The sequence below is a fragment of the Balaenoptera musculus genome, chromosome 19 (assembly GCF_009873245.2).
Source record: "Balaenoptera musculus isolate JJ_BM4_2016_0621 chromosome 19, mBalMus1.pri.v3, whole genome shotgun sequence".
Lineage (NCBI taxonomy): Eukaryota > Metazoa > Chordata > Mammalia > Artiodactyla > Balaenopteridae > Balaenoptera > Balaenoptera musculus.
Window position 1 is genome coordinate 6,180,378 of NC_045803.1, and position 18,369 is coordinate 6,198,746.

The window sequence follows — 18,369 nt, forward strand, 5'->3', positions numbered from 1 at the left end:
AGGTCAAAAGCTGCAAGGGAGGATCAAGGACCTTGGGCCTTTTCCATCTCTTTGAGGACCTCCACCTATGACTGCTCTGTGAGCAACAGAGGTGCCAGGATGGGGGCAAGCAGGACACTGGGAGATGGCATGAGGTTCATCCTAGTGTCATACTTTTCTGAGCTCTGGTTCTCTCCGTCCCTCCCCAGTGTTGACCCAGACACCTGACATCTATATCCTGGGGACCCTGGAATCTGGGCACAAGGGAATCCTGAGGGGGTAGGGCACCCAACAACTGGCAAGGGGTGTCTCTGAGTCACCCTCCCCCCATCTTATGGTCGTGAAGATGCAGAAGCTCTGCATCCTTGCACCTTCTCCACCGCAAGATGCTCAGGTGGATTCAGATCCACTTCATGGCGGCTGGTTCTGGGAAGGAGACATCCTCACCTAGATGGGAGGAATCAGGGAGGCTTCTGGGAGGTCCCTGGAGGATGTGAGCCAGAAGATGGGCAAGGAGGGCACTCCTGACAAGGGACCAGCCCAGCAACGCTCGGAGGTGGGACTGAGGACACCAAGTCTCCCCAGGGGTCAGGCAGGAAGTTTCTGAGCCTCACACCTGTCTGGACCAGCAGGGAGGCAACCCTGCAACCCAGAGCCCCCTGGTGGCCAAACTTTAATACGAACAACCAAGTCGGACACCATTTATTGAACGCTTTATCAAATACTCACAACAGTGCTCTTTGCTAGGAGGCTTTGATTCCATTTTCAGTGGAGGAAATGGAAGACCAGAGAGGTTAAGTCACTGACCCAGGCTCACCCAGCTTTGCCTCTAGAATCTGAGGTCTGGGGAGCTCACCCAGCGGCTCCCCACCCATCACACAGAGATTGGGGGTAAGGACTAAATCCACTGTCTTGAGGAGCCCCAGGCAGACCTGGGTGAAAGCCCCTAGTTGGGGCTCCAGCAAGGTGACCTCAGGCTAGTTAGCCTCAGGTTGTAACAGGGAAGAGTCAAATCTGACTACATGTTGGATCTGTTTCTTTTACTTTAACCTTTGCTTTCCGCTGCTTTTGTTCACTAAAAGGATACTATCTATACATAATGGCCTGCCTCGGGGAACCCTGCCCCTCTGCCTGAAGGTTAAACCAAAGTGCCTTTGTTCAGGGAAACATCCGGACCCTGTCCACCTGTGGATGGATACAAGAAAGAAGAAATTAACACATCCCCTCCCCGAGGCTGGCTATTCCAGGTGATATTTACAAAACTTATGGCCTTTTCACCTTACTTCCTCATCTCCTCGCCCTCTCTGTGCAGTAAAAGAAACTGGCAACCAAACCCCATAAGATGCTTATTTTGAGACTTCAGTCCGCCATCTTCTTGGTCTGCCGGCTTTCCGAATAAAGTCGTTTCCTTGCCTCAACACTTCCTCTCCGATTTATTGGCCTGTGGTGCAGGAAGCAGAGCGAGCTTGGACTCAGTAACAAGGCTACAGCCAATGAAATCATGCTGGGGATGAAATGAGACGACCCAGCGCCTGCCCTGTGTACAGCGCTCACACAGAAGCATCACGATTGCTGTAACTGACGTGCCCATCAAGTTACATGGTTTTGCTTATCCTACTACAGGCAAACATGAAACCTCAGGCACACAGTAGGCGCTCAAGAAGGGTTAGGACTATCTGAGCACGCCCAGAACCCCACAGAGGTACAGGCAAGGAGCCCCCTAATTCCCACTCGCTCAGGAATGGAAAGTTGTTTAGTTCTCTCCTCTCTGGGGCCCAGGAGTCCCCCAGACACCCAGGAGACCTCCGCAGCCCCAGGAGCCCAGAGCCCCAGCTTCTGCAGGATCACAGGTAAGGGGTTCCGACCCCTTCCCAACCTCACACCGAAGCCCGGGCTAAGGTAACTCGAGTTCCTTCACAGTGTCATTTACAGGCGGCCCCGCACTCCCACGTCGTCGGATCCCAGCGGAGAACCGGAGTCTCTAGAAGCCGGGGATGGGCTCCGAAGCCGGGGGTCCGGACGGCTGCGGCTCCCGCGGCGACCCGGCGGCCCCTCCTCGTCCAGCCCCCCGCGGCCCTTGCCGATGGCCAGGCGGGGCCGGCCGCGGTTCAGGCCGTCCAGGAGGGCGCAGGCCTGGCAGAGCGCACGGCTGGCCAGCGCCCCGCAGCGGGAGCAGGCGCCGGGCGGCGGGGGCCGCGCGGCCGGGGCCAGCGCCAGGCGCTCGGCCGAGTGCACGAGGTCCAGCACCGCCGACGGCCGCGCCGCCTCCAGCAGCTTGAGCAGCTCGCGCGCGTGGCCGCGGAAGGCCTCGGGCGCGTACACGCACTCCTCGGAGAAGTAGTCCAGGCGGCGGAAGTGCGCGTACAGCACCACCTCCTTCTGCGAGGCCAGCTGCAGCGGGCGGCAGCGCGGCAGGGCGCCCCCCTCGCCCGGAGAGCCCAGGCCCCCGCCCCGCGCCAGCCGGCCCGCGTCGCCCCGCAGGAAGTTCATGAGCACCGTCTCCGCCATGTCGTCGGCGTTGTGTCCTGGGGGAGAGACGCGAGCCGGTGAGGAGGGGGCGCGGGGGCCGGCGGGTCCGCGGGAGGAGACGCCGCGGTACCGCGGGGCGGCCGGGGCGAGGCTGCGGGTGGACCCCGCGAGAAAGGAGAGGGGAACACACCAGGCTCCCGTGGAGCAACTTGGCGTGCCCTCATTTGCCCCCCTCGTATTGCAAACCAGGCTCTGTGCTCGGTGCCCTTTCAGGTAGTGAGTAAAACTGCTTTACGCTACAGATATAATTTCAGTCTTAGTGAAAAGTGTACTTCAGACTGCACAGACATCAAAATGGCATTTGATGGAGATGCTCAAGTGGGCTGTTGACACAAGTGCCTCTGGGAATGCAGATTATGGTATTTAGAAGGACCAGGGAGAAAGTAAGTGCATATTTACAGAACAGTCACCATAAATTTGAAGCTAAATCTCTACTTATTCTGCAACTTGTCATCTTATACTTGAGTCTGTAATAAAACACTGGTCTTAGGGCTTCTCAAGTCGGCCATACTTTTCCTCCTCAGGGTCTTTGCATAAGCTGTTTCCTCTGCTCAGAACCTCTCCCCACCCCCTTTTCGTTCTTCACCTAGTTACCCACTCGGCTTCAGGTCTCCGCTCACTCAGGAAACGCTTCCTTAATCCCCACGTTTCTCCCTTCACTAGGTCCTCCTGTGTCATTTTCCTTAGTGGCACAGGAAATAATTATAATCAGGTTATAATTACGTATGTGAGAAACGGACAGGAGCAGAGACTGTCTTGTGCATCATCATAACGGCAAACATTTATACGTTTACTGTTTCTCAGTGTCTTGTCTAAGTGCTTCATACGTAATTCCCATAATTCATCTAATTCCCAGTAACTCTAGGACCTAGATAGTATTAATATCCCCATTATATAAAAGAGGAAACCAAGGTTAGGTAGTTTGTTCTAGGCTATATAGCTTGCATCTGGCACACAATAAATGGTCAACAATTATTTGTTTAAGTAATGATTGGTACAGAGAAAGTGTTATCAAAGAGAAGCGAATAGAGAAAAGGACACAGTTGCGTTCGGACTATAGATGGCTTCTCATGGGAGATGCCCCTTCATACCCCTCCTTTTGTGACAAGGGACACAAAGAATGTCATTAATAAAGTGCAGAGAACCACAGCCCTAGCCCCTAGAGAGTACCTTATCACCCATTTGCCAGCGTGTGTGTACAAAGATGATGGCAGTGACTCAAAAGCTTACCATGCCCATCCTAAGGACACGCACATACTATGAACCTTAAGTGTGCATGCACACCTCCTCCTCCCTGTTTAGTCTCCAATTAGGATATGCGCAGTCTCCTTTACGACCTCTGGGGCACGCGCCTCAGTGGCCTTACAGTGTCCGCCCATCGTCCGCGCATGCGCCCGTTCCTCCCACCGCGCCCCTCTGTGCCGCGCCTGCGCTCACCCGTCACGACGTGCGTGGCTCCCACGCGGCGCGCCCCTTCCTCTAGCGCCCGGCGGCGCAGCACCCCGCAGAAGGTGCAACAGGAGCGGCTGCGGCCGGAGCCGGCCGTGCTGCGGGCCACGGCGTCCATCGTCCAGCCCCCGAAGAGCTCTGCGTAGGCCACGACGGTGAGCGGGAGCTCCCAGCGCGCTGCCTGCCGCCGCACGGCCGCCAGCGCCGCGTCCCGGTAGCCGCCGATGCCCTCGTCCACGGCCACGAGGTGCAGCGAGATGGCGAGGCGCGGGGCCAGCTCGCGCAGCACGTGCGCCAGCACAGTGGAGTCCTTGCCGCCCGAGGCGCCCACGGCCACCACGGCGCCGGGCGGCAGCAGGCGGCCCGCCACCACCGTGTGCAGCACCTCGGCCTCGAAGGCGGCGCAGAAGCAGGTGCCGCACAGCGCCTGGCCCGAGCGCGGTCGGCGGAGGGCGGCTCGCGCCTTGCGGCAGGACGCGCACTGCGGGGCGGGCATCGCGGGCTCCTGGCGAGGCGGGAGGGGTCGGCTTCTCCTGGATGGGTGGAGAGGGGAGGCGGGTTACACGTGGATTCCGGATTGCGGGGTCGTTGCCTCCTGGCGGGCTGCCTAGATAGTGCTCAGAGTAAACCCATTGTCTGGAACACTTTTCCCCCAGCACTGTGCAGGCCTGGCACCTTCAAGTCTCAGCTTAAGCTTTCGTTCATTCGTTCAACAAATATCCACTCAGTGCCTCCAAAGTGCCCAACTGGTTAGGCACTGGGGACACAGCAGGAAGCAAAACAGGAAAGGTTGCAGGCACTAAGTTCTAGTGGAGGAGCCGACCCGAAATACTTTTCAGATATAAACAGTAATATGAGGGAACTATCCTCTGAGCTGAGGCCAGAAGGAAGAGAAGGAGTTAGGCATTAGATCAAGGTGGTAAGAATTTTCCGGATAGAGTTAATACCAAGTGCAAAGGACCTGAAAGGGCAGGTCCTGTCTGTTCTCTTGGCTGGAAGGTGTGTTGGTGGTTCAAGACTGGAGAGGGTCGGGGGCTTGGAGGTTGGCAGGGTGAGGAGCTTGGACTTTATTCTGAGTGAAATAGGAACCGTTGGATGGTTTTAAGCTGGGTAGTCACAGGATCTAATTTCTATTTTAACAGGATTTCTTGGGCTGCGTGTGAATAGAGGGGTGGAGAGTGGCAAGGACAGACATGGGCAGACCAGTGGGGAGGCTCCTGCAGTGATCCAGGTAAGCAGCAGTGGTAGCTCGGAGCAGAGTGGGGACAGTGGAATTGGAGAGAAGTGGTCAGATTCTGGATCGCTTCCGGAGACAGAGTAGATGGGACTCTGCCAAGTTTTGGGGGACGGCAGTGGATGAAACAGAGGACTCACGGCAACTCCAACTTTTGTTTTGACTTGAGCACTTGTAAGGGTAGCGGGACCATTTAGTAAAGAGGTGGTGGGGGTTAGGGAAGAATGGGGAAATATCGTAAGAGGAGTAAGTTTAGGGCAAAGAATCTGGAATTTCTTTTGGGCATGGTAAGATTTGAGGTCCTTTGCTCTGGAAGTCTTTCCAGAACTCTGGGCTGGGTCTGGCGCCTCCTCTGGGCTTCCACGGCCGTCTGACCCTCACCGAAGGCCAGCCCTGACCACTCTAAGGTTGTAATCGGGACAGAAGAGGGTGCGCTCGCACCGCACCCAGCTTGGGCGGTGGGAACAAGGAGTGAGACCCGGCCGGCAGAGTACAAAGCGGGTCAGCAGGGACACCAGCGGTTTAGGGCACTCCGGGAGACCGGAGGGCCGCCGGGAGACCGGCTTTGGGGGGATCACGGAGGGGAATGCGTGGGAGAAAAATATGGAGACCGTTAACTTCTCCACTGCAGCGCGACCAAGGGCCGAGATCGACCCGCCGAGGCAGGAGGAACTCACCTGAGTAGAACCCGCGCCGGACGGTCCAGGCTCAGAGAAAACGCGGAAGCAGGTAAAATAACTACGACTCCCAGAAGGCTTTGGGTCAACCCGCGAATGACTCCCAGGTGCCCGTGCGGCGGTTCGGCCTGGAGCGCTTACGGCTCTCAGACAAGCTGGGCCTACAACTCCCGGCGATCCTCGCGGTGGAGTCTTTCGCTCCCGCCTACGGCTCCCAGAGTGGCCCATGCCAGTGCGGTTCGATTTCCGAGTGCGCCTGCGCAGGAGCTGGTGAGGTGTGTGATTTGGGTGATGCCCTGCGTTGCGCGGTGTGGTTTATTTCAAAGATGGATGTTTTTCAGATTTTCTGCTCTTGTGGGAGCATGGTAGAGTTTGTGGTGGGGGTGGAGAGGCGTCAGGGCGGGGTACGAAGGGGATAGGGGTGCGAAAGGGAGAGGTAGAGAGGGCGGTGGACCGATTCCAAGGATCGGGATACAGTTTGGGTTCTTGCGCGCGCCCCCACTGACGGGAGAGCGGGTGTGCGCCCCGGCTGAGGACCGCCGCCGTGCGGGCTGGGGGCGTTATGCTTGCGTGGAGCCGAAAGGTAGTGGTTTGCGGTTCTCTACGGGGGTTCAGGGCATAAACGCGGTGAGCAGATATGCGCGCACCTGGGTCAGGGGCCAGTGCTCACGCCTCCTGCCTGGTGGAGTTGAAGGCAGAGGTCGGGATGGAGGGCAGGTGAGACCCGGAAGACGGAGGGTTCCCCGGGGAACAAGTCCTCCCAAACCAAAAAAAGGAGCACCTTCCCAAGAGTCATCCGGAGCCCTGATCCCCAGGTCCAAGCTTTCAGCCCCCTAATTGCCGGCTCTCCTGCATGTTATATTCTGAGATCCTTTTGTCTCTACTCCTATGAAGCCTTTGAGAGGGTAGTGATGGGGGACATTTGGGAGTCTGAACCTATTTGTTGAAGCTTGGTCATTGGGTTCATTCGTTTGTTAATCATTTCCTGAGGCTTTCTGTGTGCCAGGTCCTATTCTCTGGGACACAGGTGTACCAGGCCTGGTTGGGGAGATAAGGATGGCACAGCTTGATGTGGAGGTTCCAGATGTCAGGGGCTGCAGGAGCCCAGAGATAACAGGTGCTGCTAACCAGGGCATGGGGCGTGGGGGGCACTTAATAAGGAGTTAGCATGTGCCAGACACCGGTGCTCTGCACTTCCTTTGCACCATCTCAAGTTCCTCGTGTGTAAAATGGGGGTGATGATCATAGTACCTGCCTCACAGAGTGTGTGTGAAAATAAATGAGTTAACAGCAAAGTGTTTATTGACCAAACCATAAACTTTTATAAAAAATTTTCGCGTCATTCAAGTCTTATAACCAGGCATGGCTGCCTTTTCTGGGGGGCTAGGCCTAAGTTTTCTTTTAAAGCAAGCCGTGAGTTGCGAATTTCAAAATCTCAGGCAACCTACAGATAATCTAAGGCAGTTCTCAGTTGGATGTGAGTTTATCCCCAAGAGAACATTTGGCAATGTGTGGAGACATTTTTGGTTGCCGCGACTGGGGTGCGAGGGGAAGGGTGTGACTGGTGTCAGGCAGGCAGCGCCAGGGATGCTGGTAAACATACTCTGCACAGGATAGCCTCCCACAGCGAAGAATCACCCGGGCCCCGAATAACAGTAGTGCCGAGGCTGAGGGGCCCTGGCTTAAGTGGTATTCTGCTGTGCCTGGTTTTCTACCCCAAAATTAGTATACATTCAGGTGTTGCTGTGTTGGTTTTAGCCCTTCGCTATGAAAGTTTCTTTAAGTATTTAAGCGGATCTCCACACCACTCACATATTGAGTGAGAAGTTAGTTAAAAAAAAAAAAAAAAAAAAGGTTTGTCTTAAACTGGGCTTCAGTGAAAAAAAAGAGGATGTGAAAGCCAGCCTGCCCGCGTGACTTCTGTGCCACTTGGTTAGCTGTGTGACCTTGAGTAGGTGTCTTAACCTTTCTGGGCTTCCTCTGTTCAGGGGATAATAAGAGCAGCTGTTGGAGGAACTAGATGATTTCATACGTGTAAAGCATTCAGGACAGGGCTTGGTGCTTAGGAGGAGCTGTGAAAAGAGTGCAGGGCAGTGTTCTGGTTCCTTATGTCACTCCCCTGGGGCAGCAGTGGTAACACGTCAGCTTAGTTTCTAAGGGGAAAGACTGAGTTGGTGTCCGGGGCTTCTGGAGAGGGCGGATTACTGTCTGCAGCTGCTTGTCGATTACAGGGTAAAGACTGAGTCCCTCAGCCTGGTGTGTGTGACCTGGCACCTGATGACTTCCCAGCCTCATCTCTCACCCCTGCACCTCGGGCAGGTCCCCACCTTTGGTGGAGAAATAACTTTTTCTGCCGGGTGTTTGCACACGCTCTCTCCCCTTCCCGAAGACCTTCCGTCCCTCACTCCTCCTCCCCCGCCACACTGACTCCTGTTCCTCCTCCAGGTAGCCACTTGGATGTACTTCCCCCAGGAAGTGCACAGGATCCCTTCTCCCCTGCCTTGGATTAAAAAGCCACCTCTGGGCTCCCACGCCCCTGGTCCCTTACTTTGTCAGAGGCCCTGTCACCTTGGGCTGTGGCTGTCTCTGTTTCAGCATCTCTTTGGGTTGGCTGCTTTTTCTTTCTTTTTTTTTTTTAAATTTATTAACTTATTTATTTTTGGCTGCGTTGGGTCTTCGTTGCTGCGCGCGGGCTTTCTCTAGTTGCGGCGAGCAGGGGCTACTCTTCGTTGCGGTGCATGGGCTTCTCATTGCGGTGGCTTCTCTTGCTGCAGAGCATGGGCTCTAGGCGCGCGGGCTTCAGTAGTTGTGGCTCGTGGGCTCTAGAGCGCAGGCTCAGTAGTTGTGGCGCACGGGCTTAGTTGCTCCACGGCATGTGGGGTCTTCCCGGACCAGGACTCAAACCCATGTCCCCTGCGTTGGCAGGCGGATTCTTAACCACTGCGCCACCAGGGAAGCCCCAGAAATATGTTTTTAAATATGTTTTGCTGTAGAAAAAATAGGAACAAGCGGAATTTTCTCTAGCACCAAGAGAGTTAAGAAGAAAAAAGATGTTATATGCTATATACACGAGATCTGCATGTAATGAATAGGCTCAGAAAGTGAAAGTAAAAGGGTGGGAAAAGATATACCAGGAAAAGAACTCAAAGAAATCTTTTAGCCACATTAACCACCAACCAAAACAGATTTTGAGTCAGAAAGCACTGTCAGTGATAAAATGTCATCACAGGTGAAAAAGGAACAACCGGGATGATGAAACAGTTCTAAACTGGGATGCACATAACAGCATAGTCCCAGAAGAAATAAAACTAAAGTTAACAGGACGACAGGAAGAAATTGACACATTCCAGAAGCACTGTGACATTTTATTACGTCTCTCAGTAATTAATCAAGTAGACGACAAACAATAAAGCTCTGGAAAATTTGAACAAGACCACTAACCAGCTTGAACTCATGGACAGAAATGGAACCCAGTGATGTGAGCATATAGGTTTTTGCCAGGCACACAGGAACTATGTACAGATGTCTGAGGTGTGGCTGTTCAGAATGGTACCCATTGGGCCACATGTGTCTAGTGAGTATTTGAACTGTGGATAATCTGAATTGAGCTGTGCTGAAAATGTAAATACATACCAGATGAGAAGACTTTATGTGAAAAAAAAATGTGGAATATCTCACTAAAATGTTTTATCTTGATTACATGTTGAAATGGTAATATTTTTTATACATTGGGTTAAGTGTAATATTAAAAATTAATTGTACTTGTTTATTTTTACTCTATAAATGTGGCTAGTAGGAAATTTTAAATTACATCTGTGACCTGTATTATGTTGGATAGCCCTGTTCTGGACTACATGTAAGTCTTAGCAAATAGCAAAGTCACTCTGCTCTACTCCCCAAGTCAAGGGACCTTAACCAAGAAGTTTAATATGTGTACTTACGATCCAGTAAATGAATTTTCCCATTAGTCTCTGTTTTACGATTTAGGAAATGGCTAAGACAATTTTTCATAAGTCTTGAAACTAGCTAAGATGTAAGAAGTCTGAGTGTGTGTGTGTGTGTGTGTGTGTGTGTATATTGTAGTCATCTTAAAACACTTCTGCTTGGGAGACCCCAAAACCATTCTGAAAAGCTTTGTACCACCACCTCACTCATTTTAAGTTGATACCTGAAATTTTTCAACATTAACAAGTGTTTGTTATTGTTACTCACAGGTAGAAACAACACATTTTATAAGGTGACATGAGATGAGGGTAGGCTGTTCATGGGATAAATATTTCGTGACATGACTCAAATAGGTTTTAATTATCTTAGAGAATAACGTGCACCAGTTCTAACCAGTTTACTTGGATATTGCATTCAGTGTAACTTGAAAAATTTGTCCCTGAAAACATCCCAGTTAAATTTTTTAAAAAATTAGCTTCACTAAATTATAAAGCTTTTGGTTGTTCTAAATACAGAACATCCCAACGTGAGCCAAGCTTCACCTTCATCAGAATGAGAAGACTAGAAGTACACGCCACCGCCCAGGGAGTTTTGTGTATATACCCCACTTGGAAGACCTCTACTTTGTTAGATGAAACAGGTTCCATATCCCCAAAGACATTTCTTACCTCCTTGGAGGTCAGGAAGTTGAGGGATTGCCTTAGGGCAAAAAGCACAGTCTGATCTGGGGCATGTATATCTGAGCCTAACAGATGCAGGCAGAAAGATATTTTCTTGACTGAAAAAATGGCTTTCATTCTTAAAGAAGACATGTTTCTAATGTGAGATTTTCTTTGGAAAGAGGGGCTTCTCGATGGTTTGCTTTCCACACCTTCCCTCTTGCCTACAAATGAAAGTATAAGATTATTATTAGACCAGACAGTACCGTGTCAGCTGGAAAATGTGGGTGTACACTTTACTAATTTGAATCATGTACCCTGCATGAACATTGCTGCTAGTTTAAGACATCAGAATTTTTTCCTGAAATCTTACATAACTTTGAGAAAACATAAAATTGATTTTGTCATACCCGGTTTACCTTTCAATGGTAGTGAGATGGAATCTTTTCTGTTTTTTGAGGAAGTAATAAGAACACACCTTTGTGCTTCCACAACTATAGTCACATGATAATACTGCCAAATTCTTTTTTAAAAAATTTTTTTAATTGAAGTAAAGTTGATTTACAGTGTTGTGTCAATCTCTGCTGCACAGCAAAGTGACTCAGTTATACACGTATAGACATTCTTTTTTTATATATTTTTTTCCATTATGGTTTATCATAGGATATTGAATATAGTTCCCTGTGCTATACAGTAGGAGCTTGTTGTTTATGCATCCTATATATGATAGTTTATATCTGCTAATACCATATGGTATCACTTATATGTGGAATCTAAAATGTGACACAAATAAACCTACCTACAAAACAGAAACAGACTCACAGACATACGGAGGACTAGGAGTTTGGGATTAGCAAATTCTTTTTTTTTTTAATCATTGTTTATAATTAAACTTTCATCATCAAGAGCCCCAAATACAGTAGCACTGTGTAGCACTAAATCATAATCCCTATGGATACAATAGAGATTAATTATAAAACCAGGAGTAAGAAAACAATCATGTGAAATCTACGTAACTCTCAGGCTCTAAAAGTGCCTCTCACGTATCCTGTGGAATCCGAGGGGTCATTTTTACTGGGTTTTCCAAGAGACAGACCACACTTTCAATAGCAGCAGGCTTTCCCATCCCAGCATGAGGAGGAGGACATCTGGGAACGTGAGTCTGGCTGTCTGAACTCTGTAACCAACATGATGTGTAACTAACACACTTGCTCTGTTGGTGGCTCCCTGGAAACCCCTGATGCATCCAACTCCTGCATGCAGAATCATGCTCCTGAGAGGACATACCCCACCTGAGACTCTTCGCTCCTCCAAGCTCACTGACCCCCCTGCCTCGGAACGGGAAATGTCACCATCGAGGCTTTGTTGGCACCTCCTGTTCACAGAGCAGCTGGACACTGGCCCGTATGGCATGATTCAGGCGTGGGCCACACCCGCAGCATTCCCAGCGGGGACATAGGGATTGTTATGAGCCCTGCTCTTTTCATCCCAGCAAACACGTCCATAAGTTGCTGCTGGGCCAACTCTACCAGGGTATTTCAGAGACTGGTCTTGGTCCCTGAAGGACAGCACCAAATCGGGCTGAAGTTCCTGAGTTGTTTTTGACTATTGATTACCTTCTGTGTGTGAGCAGGGTGCATTTCCACCATACATGTGGGGTCTAGTTCTTCTCGTTTTACCCAAAGGACGGCTGTCTAATTCTAGATGTGCCACTCAAAAAGCCTGGATGGTATTCTCTGAAACAGCGCTCCTTTGAAACCTGCCTTTCCAGCTGAAAGGCTGGGAGAAACTCTACCTTATGCCTATCCCACAACAGAATCTGCTACCGAGATTGGATTCTTATTTCCTTAATGCTCTTGTTTCCTTAAGTTGGAGGATTGTCTATCCCTGATCACATTCTGTCTTGCCCCCCATTTGAGACTTGGTCCTGAGCCTGCTTCTGTAACGAGATCGTTTTCTAGTTCATCTAAAAGTATACTCGCCAGTTTAGTGATAAGGATATCAGCTTGTATGTAACTTTTCAGTGCCTTTCGATTAGCTCATTGATGCATCTATTCATATTCTTCACCTTTGGCTTCAGAATGATCACGGGGACCAGCATGGACCAACGCAAATCCTACCCGTGTCTGTTCACGGGACCCATTTGCTTCCAGCTGAAAGGTGTCCCCTGGGATGAACCTGGGGAGCAGAACTTCTCCTGATCCCATTTCATTCTCTACCATCTTTCTGCAAGATCCCCACTTTCCACTTCTCTCCAAGTGTAAGTTCAAAACAGGATTTGTCATCCATCAGCTGGGAGCCCTTGAAACACAGGAAAGAAAGGGGAAAAAAACCCCAGGATTTGTTCTTCATGCTACAGCCAGAGGGAAGCCTTCAGGGTCCATGAATCAGTCCCTGTCATCAGTGAGTCTTTGGAAGAGCAGGAAATGAGAACACTCCCCAGTCCTCCTTAGGGACCAGTGCTGACAGCGACCCAGGTCTCAAGGCCAAGAAGTTTCTTTGGGGAAAGAGAGAGAGGTGGGGGGTGGGGGAGAGGGAGGAAGAAGGGGAGGGGAGGGAGGGAGGGAGGGAGGGAGAAACAAAGAGACCAAGGCATTCCTCCCCGCTGGGTCACCCTCCATTGCTGAAGAACATACCACATTGCCTGTAGAGCAGTTTTGCAACCTCAGTACTTGACATCCTTGGTTTTACGGGGTGTGGGTGGGGCCATCTTGTAAACCGTAAGATATTCAGGGGCATCCCCGGCCTCTACTAGCCCACCAGATGCCAGCAGCATCCCCCCCACCGTTTGTGACAATCAAAAATGTCTCTAGACATTGCCAGATGTCCTCTGGGTGGGGACAGAAACTTCCCCAGTTGTGAACCCTCGCTCCAGAGCAATCTTTTATATATGTGAACCAGATCACACCTCTCTCCTGCTCCCTCACCGTGACCTGGAAGAGCCTTTCTTTTTTCTTTTCTTAAAAATTAAAATTAATTAATTAATTAATTTTTTTGGCTGCGTTGGGTCTTCGTTGCTGTGCGGGAGCTTTCTCTAGTTGTGGCAGGAGGGGACTACTCTTCATTGCGGTGCACAGGCTTCTCATTGTGGTGGCTTCTCTTGTTGCGGAGCACAGGCTCTAGGCACGTGGGCTTCAGTAGTTGTGGCACGCGGGCTCAGTAGTTGTGGCACACAGGCTCTAGGCGCACAGACTTCAGTAGTTGTGGCGTGTGGGCTCAGTAGTTGTGGCTCACGGGCTCCAGAGCGCAGGCTCAGTAGTTGTGGCGCACGGGCTTAGTTGCTCCGCGGCATGTGGGATCTTCCCGGACCAGGGCTCGAACCCGTGTCCCCTGCACTGGCAGGCAGATTCTTAAGCACTGCGCCAACAGGGAAGACCACGGGAGAGACTTTCTGATCTAGCTTCAGTCCCCTGCCACTCTGATCTCTTATCTACCACTCTTTCCGTATTCTCCCCCTTCCTGCCTCAGGGCCTTTACACTTGCTGTTCCCTCTGCCAGAGACACTCCCCATGGCCGCCTCTGCCCCGTCTTCCAGGGCTCAGTTAAATGTTGCCTCGCCAGCCACCAGGGCTGAGATAAGGGCATGTTGGATAAGCGATATCGTTGTGGCCGTCTTGGGAAAAAAAATATGGTCTGCTGCTGAAAGAAGAGGCACAGCTGGGGGCGAGTGAGTGGACGGTGAAGCCCTCCGTGAGAGCGGGAACTGAGAAGGAGGCTGGTCCGAAACGTAGGGAGAGTGGGTGGCCTGAGAACCGCCCAGGAGGAGACATTTGGGAGGCAGGTTGGGGTTGGAGCTCAGGAGACAGATTGAGGACCATCAGGGCCCAAAGGAAGAAAAGCAACAGGAGGTGATGAGCTTGCTGAGGGAGGGACAAGAGAAGCACGGGAGCCAGGGGAGAGATGAGGGGAGGAACACAGAAGGAGGTACGGAGAGGTGAAGGGAAACCCAGGAGGGCAGGACATTTTTCAGCCAACTGGGCCCAGCTCAGAGCCCTTCGGACTGGTATGTTAGTTTGCTAGGGCTGGCATAACAAAGTACCACAAACTGGGTGGCTTAAAACAGCAGAAGTTTATTCCCTCACAGTTCTGGAGGCCAAAAGTCTGAAATCAAGGTGTTGTCAAGGGTCGGTTCCTTCTGGAAGCTCTGAGAGACACCATCCTGTGCCTCTGTCCTAGCTTCTGGTGGTTGCTGGCAGTCCTGGGCTTGGAGGAGCATCACTTTAATTTCTGCCTCTGTGGCCACTTACTTTCTGTCTGGGTCTTTGCACGGCCTTCTTATAAGAACCTCAGTCATTGGATTTAGGGCCCACCATCAACCAGCATGACCGCACTTCAACCAATTATATCCGCAAAGCCCTTATTTTCAAATAAGTTCACATACTGGAGTTCCAGGTGGATATGAATTTGTGGGGGGCGTGATTTAACCCAATACAACTGGGTGGTGGGGTTTCTGGGGTGGGTCCCTGACCATCCCTGGCCTCTGCCTCTCTCAGGTGGGCCCTTGAAGGTGATGATCCCAGACAACCTGACGATGGAGCAGGTGGTGGAAAAGAACGCCCTGGTGGAGCTGGGAGGCCAGTACTGGCCACCTGACTGCTGGACACAGCACCACACGGCGGTAGTGGTGCCCTACGGGCAAGCCCAGCACCTGCAGCACCTGCTCCTGCACCTGCACCCCTTCCTGCAGCACCAGCCACTGCACTGTGCCATCTATGTGGTGAACCAGGTGCGGCAGGAATGGGGAGGGGCAGGGGCAAGAGGGCAGAGGGGTCTGAGCCTGGCCTTGGAGAGTCAGGGCTGGAGTTGTCAGTCTCTGAGCTGAGAGCATCTGGGCCAGAGAGTATCCAGGGGGCAGGATTGATGAGTCAAGAAGAACTTGCACTGGGGGAAACCAGAACCAAAGGCTATAGGTTTGGTCTAGACTGGCTGAGTCTGGGATCAGCTTGAATAGCTGTCTGAGGGAAGGGCTCAATCCCAGTGAATCTGGGTCTCTCTGAGACCAGGGCTGGTCAGATTGGGCAGTTAACCTAAGGGGTAAATTAAAGCACTGGGTTTGGGGTCTGTTAGATGCCTGTTTGAATCTTGGCCTTGTTCATTATTACCTGTGTGATCTGAGGTTGGGACCGATCATCCACCTATCCATCCATCGATCCATTTATCCATCCATTCATTCAGCACACTGTTACTCAGTATAACTATGTATAAACTTGGGGCATTTATGCTCTGTGCCACTGTTTTCTCATTCGTGAGGCAAAGATTCATTGAGTTAATGAGTATAAAGCAGTGAAGCCAATGCCTGGCACATAGTAGGTGCTCAATAAGTGATAGTGATAATGATGGTGGTGATTATGATGGTGGTGGTGGTGTTGATGGTGGTGATTGTGGTAATGATGGTGATCGTTAAGATGCTGTTGATGACAGTGATGATGATGGTGGTGATGGTCAAAGTGGTGATGGTCATGATGATGTTGGTAATAGTGATGATGGAGGTTAGGTGACTGTTGGTGATGTTGAAGATGATGAAGATAGTGAAGTGATGATGGTGGTGATGCTGATGATGAACATCATGGTAATCATAAGTGATGATGGTTATGGTTAGGATGGTGATGAAGAAGATGATGATGAAGAAGGAAGAAGAGGAGGAGGAGAGGCAAACCCTATCCTGGGCATCAGACCTAGTCTTTATCTAGTAGGAGTAGAAACAGAGACACAGGTGGTCCCCAATCACTCCTGACCTCTGCCTCCCTCCGATGGCCTCTGGAAGGTGATGATCCTTGAGAACCTTGAAGATGGCCAAGGAGGGAGAGCTGAGAGGCTAAAGGTACTGACTCTGACCAGGATGGGGGTGGGGATCCAAGAAAAGTTTCTCAGGGGAGGGCACCTTTGAACTGCACCTTCCTGGACAAGTCTGGGTTTTCCATCTCCACAGTGGGAATAAGAAGGGGTTCCAGGCAGGAGAATGGCACTCGACAAGGTGAGAGAGGACAGACCTGGCAGGTGGCAGGGACACCACTGCCTGCGGTGAGGGCAGCGCCGAGCATCTCTGTCCACCCCAGGTGAACAACACCGCCTTCAACCGGGGCAAGCTTCACAGCATGGGGTTCTGGGAGGCCGTGCAGGAGGAGGACCGGGACTGTGTCTCCTTCCATGATGTGAACCTGCTCCCCAAGGACGATCGCAACCCCTACATCTGTGACATCTTCCCTGCCCACGTGTCTGTGGCCATTGACAGGTTCAAGTACACGTAGGTGGAGGGAGGGGACCTCCTGTGGGAGACTCCGGGCCAGGCCCCCAGTTCCCTGGGCCTTGCCCCGCCTCTCTGTGTAGTCCAGGCCCTGATCCCTGGTGCTGAGGGTGCAGAGGATGATGGGGCCTGGGGAGAGGCCTTGTAGACAGTGAAGAACCTTCCTCCTGGGTGTGGGTGTCAAATGGGAGTGGGATTGGCTGTCAGTGGGGGAATCAGGATGCGCTTAATAAAGCCGTAGGCAGAGAGGTTGTACCAGAGGTCAGAGAAGGAGAACTTATAAAAGGAGGGGCCCTGAGTGGGGTCACAAGAATGGCCTGTCAGATGATTCAGGGAGGGGATCTCCCAGGGTCACGTGAGGGGCCATCAGGGGAAGGGCTGCCCCAGAATCAGGCATGGAGACATCCTAGGGGTCAGGGGAGAGGTTCCCATGGGGGTGAGTGGAGAAGGGCTCACCCAGAAGTCAACCTTGTGATCCTGGCCAGGAAAGGGCCAGGGACCGTCCCCTGAAATTCTCTGTGCTTCCAACTCTCCCTGCCTCTGCAGGCTGCCCTACCGGGGCTACCTTGGAGGGGTGTTTGCCCTGCGCCGCCTTCACTACGTCAGGATCCATGGCTTCCCCACCACATACTGGGGCTGGGATCCGGAGGATGATGACGTCACTTCCAGGTAGGGGGCCCTGCTCTAGGGAGCCCAGCACAGGGGGCGGCAGGTCCCCCCATGGTGTGGCGGACACAGGCTGCCCTAGACTGAGAGGGGACGCGAGCTATGTCGGATTGCAGGAGACGCAAGCCACTCTGGCCTGAGGGGCCGGGTGTGGCGCGGGGACTCTTTATCAGACGAGACAGGCATCTGGCCTCCCTGCCCTCTCCCCTGTAAGGCTGAAACTCAGTGGGATGCTCCTCTTACGGCCCCATCTGCTCCTTGGCTGCTACCGTATGCTGGAGGGGCAGGACTGCAGCCAAAAGCAGAGCCCCCAGAGGTGAGTCAGGGTTGGGGGCGCGGGTAGCCAGTCCTGGGCCTGTTCCCGAGCCCTCGGCTCACACGGCCTGCCCCTCCTGCCCCTCCTCCTAGTCCTGGCCTTCTGGCCCGGATCCGTCGCAAGTGGCGGCACGATGGCATGAACTCGCTGGGATGCAGGCTGCTCTCCAAGGAGCTGCAGCCCCTCTACACCAGCCTCACTGTGGACATCAGCCTCTCAGCCCCAGGAGCCCCGGTGCCAGGCTGAGGGGTATCTAGAGGCTGGAACAGAATCCCTGAGACCGGGGCTGCAGGGCAGCCTTCCCACCCATCGCACCTGGTTTCATATTAAAGGAGGCTTTATTTTACTTGCTTCTCCTCTCTGCCATCCCTAACCCCCATCCTTTCATTTCCATTCACTTGGTCACACAGGGCCCTACTCAAATTCACCAAGGTCTGGTTCTCTCCACGCAGTTAAAAGTTAAGGCTTATTTACCCATTTATTTCTCACAAGGACTCGTGGGGTAGCACTACCGTCATCTTGCTTTTGAAAACCAGGACAGATGAGTTAAATATCTTGCCTGATTGATGTAGAAGCAAGTACAGAAACCTGACTCCTGGGCCTGTCCATTTACAGATTATGCTATTCTGCTGCTTTCTTGTAGCAAAAAAGGTGGGGGAAAGAATGAATAA

General features: G+C 52.0%; 3 protein-coding genes across 4 annotated transcripts in view; 2 read left to right on the top strand and 1 right to left on the bottom strand.

The window, feature by feature from the left end:
* Window positions 1-1,106: 1,106 nt before the first annotated feature.
* On the bottom strand, window positions 1,107-5,909 carry LOC118885112 (cytoplasmic tRNA 2-thiolation protein 1-like). The gene is given in 4 exon segments (XM_036833488.1): window positions 1,107-2,005; window positions 2,008-2,504; window positions 3,946-4,490; window positions 5,869-5,909. Coding segments are annotated over 3 exon segments (1,050 nt in total). The 5' UTR covers window positions 4,454-4,490; window positions 5,869-5,909; the 3' UTR covers window positions 1,107-1,960.
* Window positions 5,910-6,116: 207 nt separating this feature from the next.
* The window catches only part of LOC118885117 (myeloid cell surface antigen CD33-like), a 46,657-nt gene continuing 34,404 nt past the window's right edge, over window positions 6,117-18,369 (top strand). For both annotated transcript variants that reach the window (XM_036833496.1, XM_036833495.1), the window contains exon 1: window positions 6,117-6,143. The gene's annotated coding sequence lies outside the window, so the exon portion shown is untranslated. The remainder of the gene's footprint in view (window positions 6,144-18,369) is intronic.
* LOC118885136 (beta-1,4-galactosyltransferase 3-like) lies at window positions 16,411-18,112 on the top strand. Its single transcript, XM_036833530.1, has 5 exons — window positions 16,411-16,446; window positions 16,529-16,716; window positions 17,263-17,385; window positions 17,597-17,698; window positions 17,791-18,112. Exons 1-5 carry the CDS (start codon window positions 16,432-16,434, stop codon window positions 17,942-17,944), a joined length of 582 nt encoding a protein of 193 aa, XP_036689425.1. The 5' UTR covers window positions 16,411-16,431; the 3' UTR covers window positions 17,945-18,112.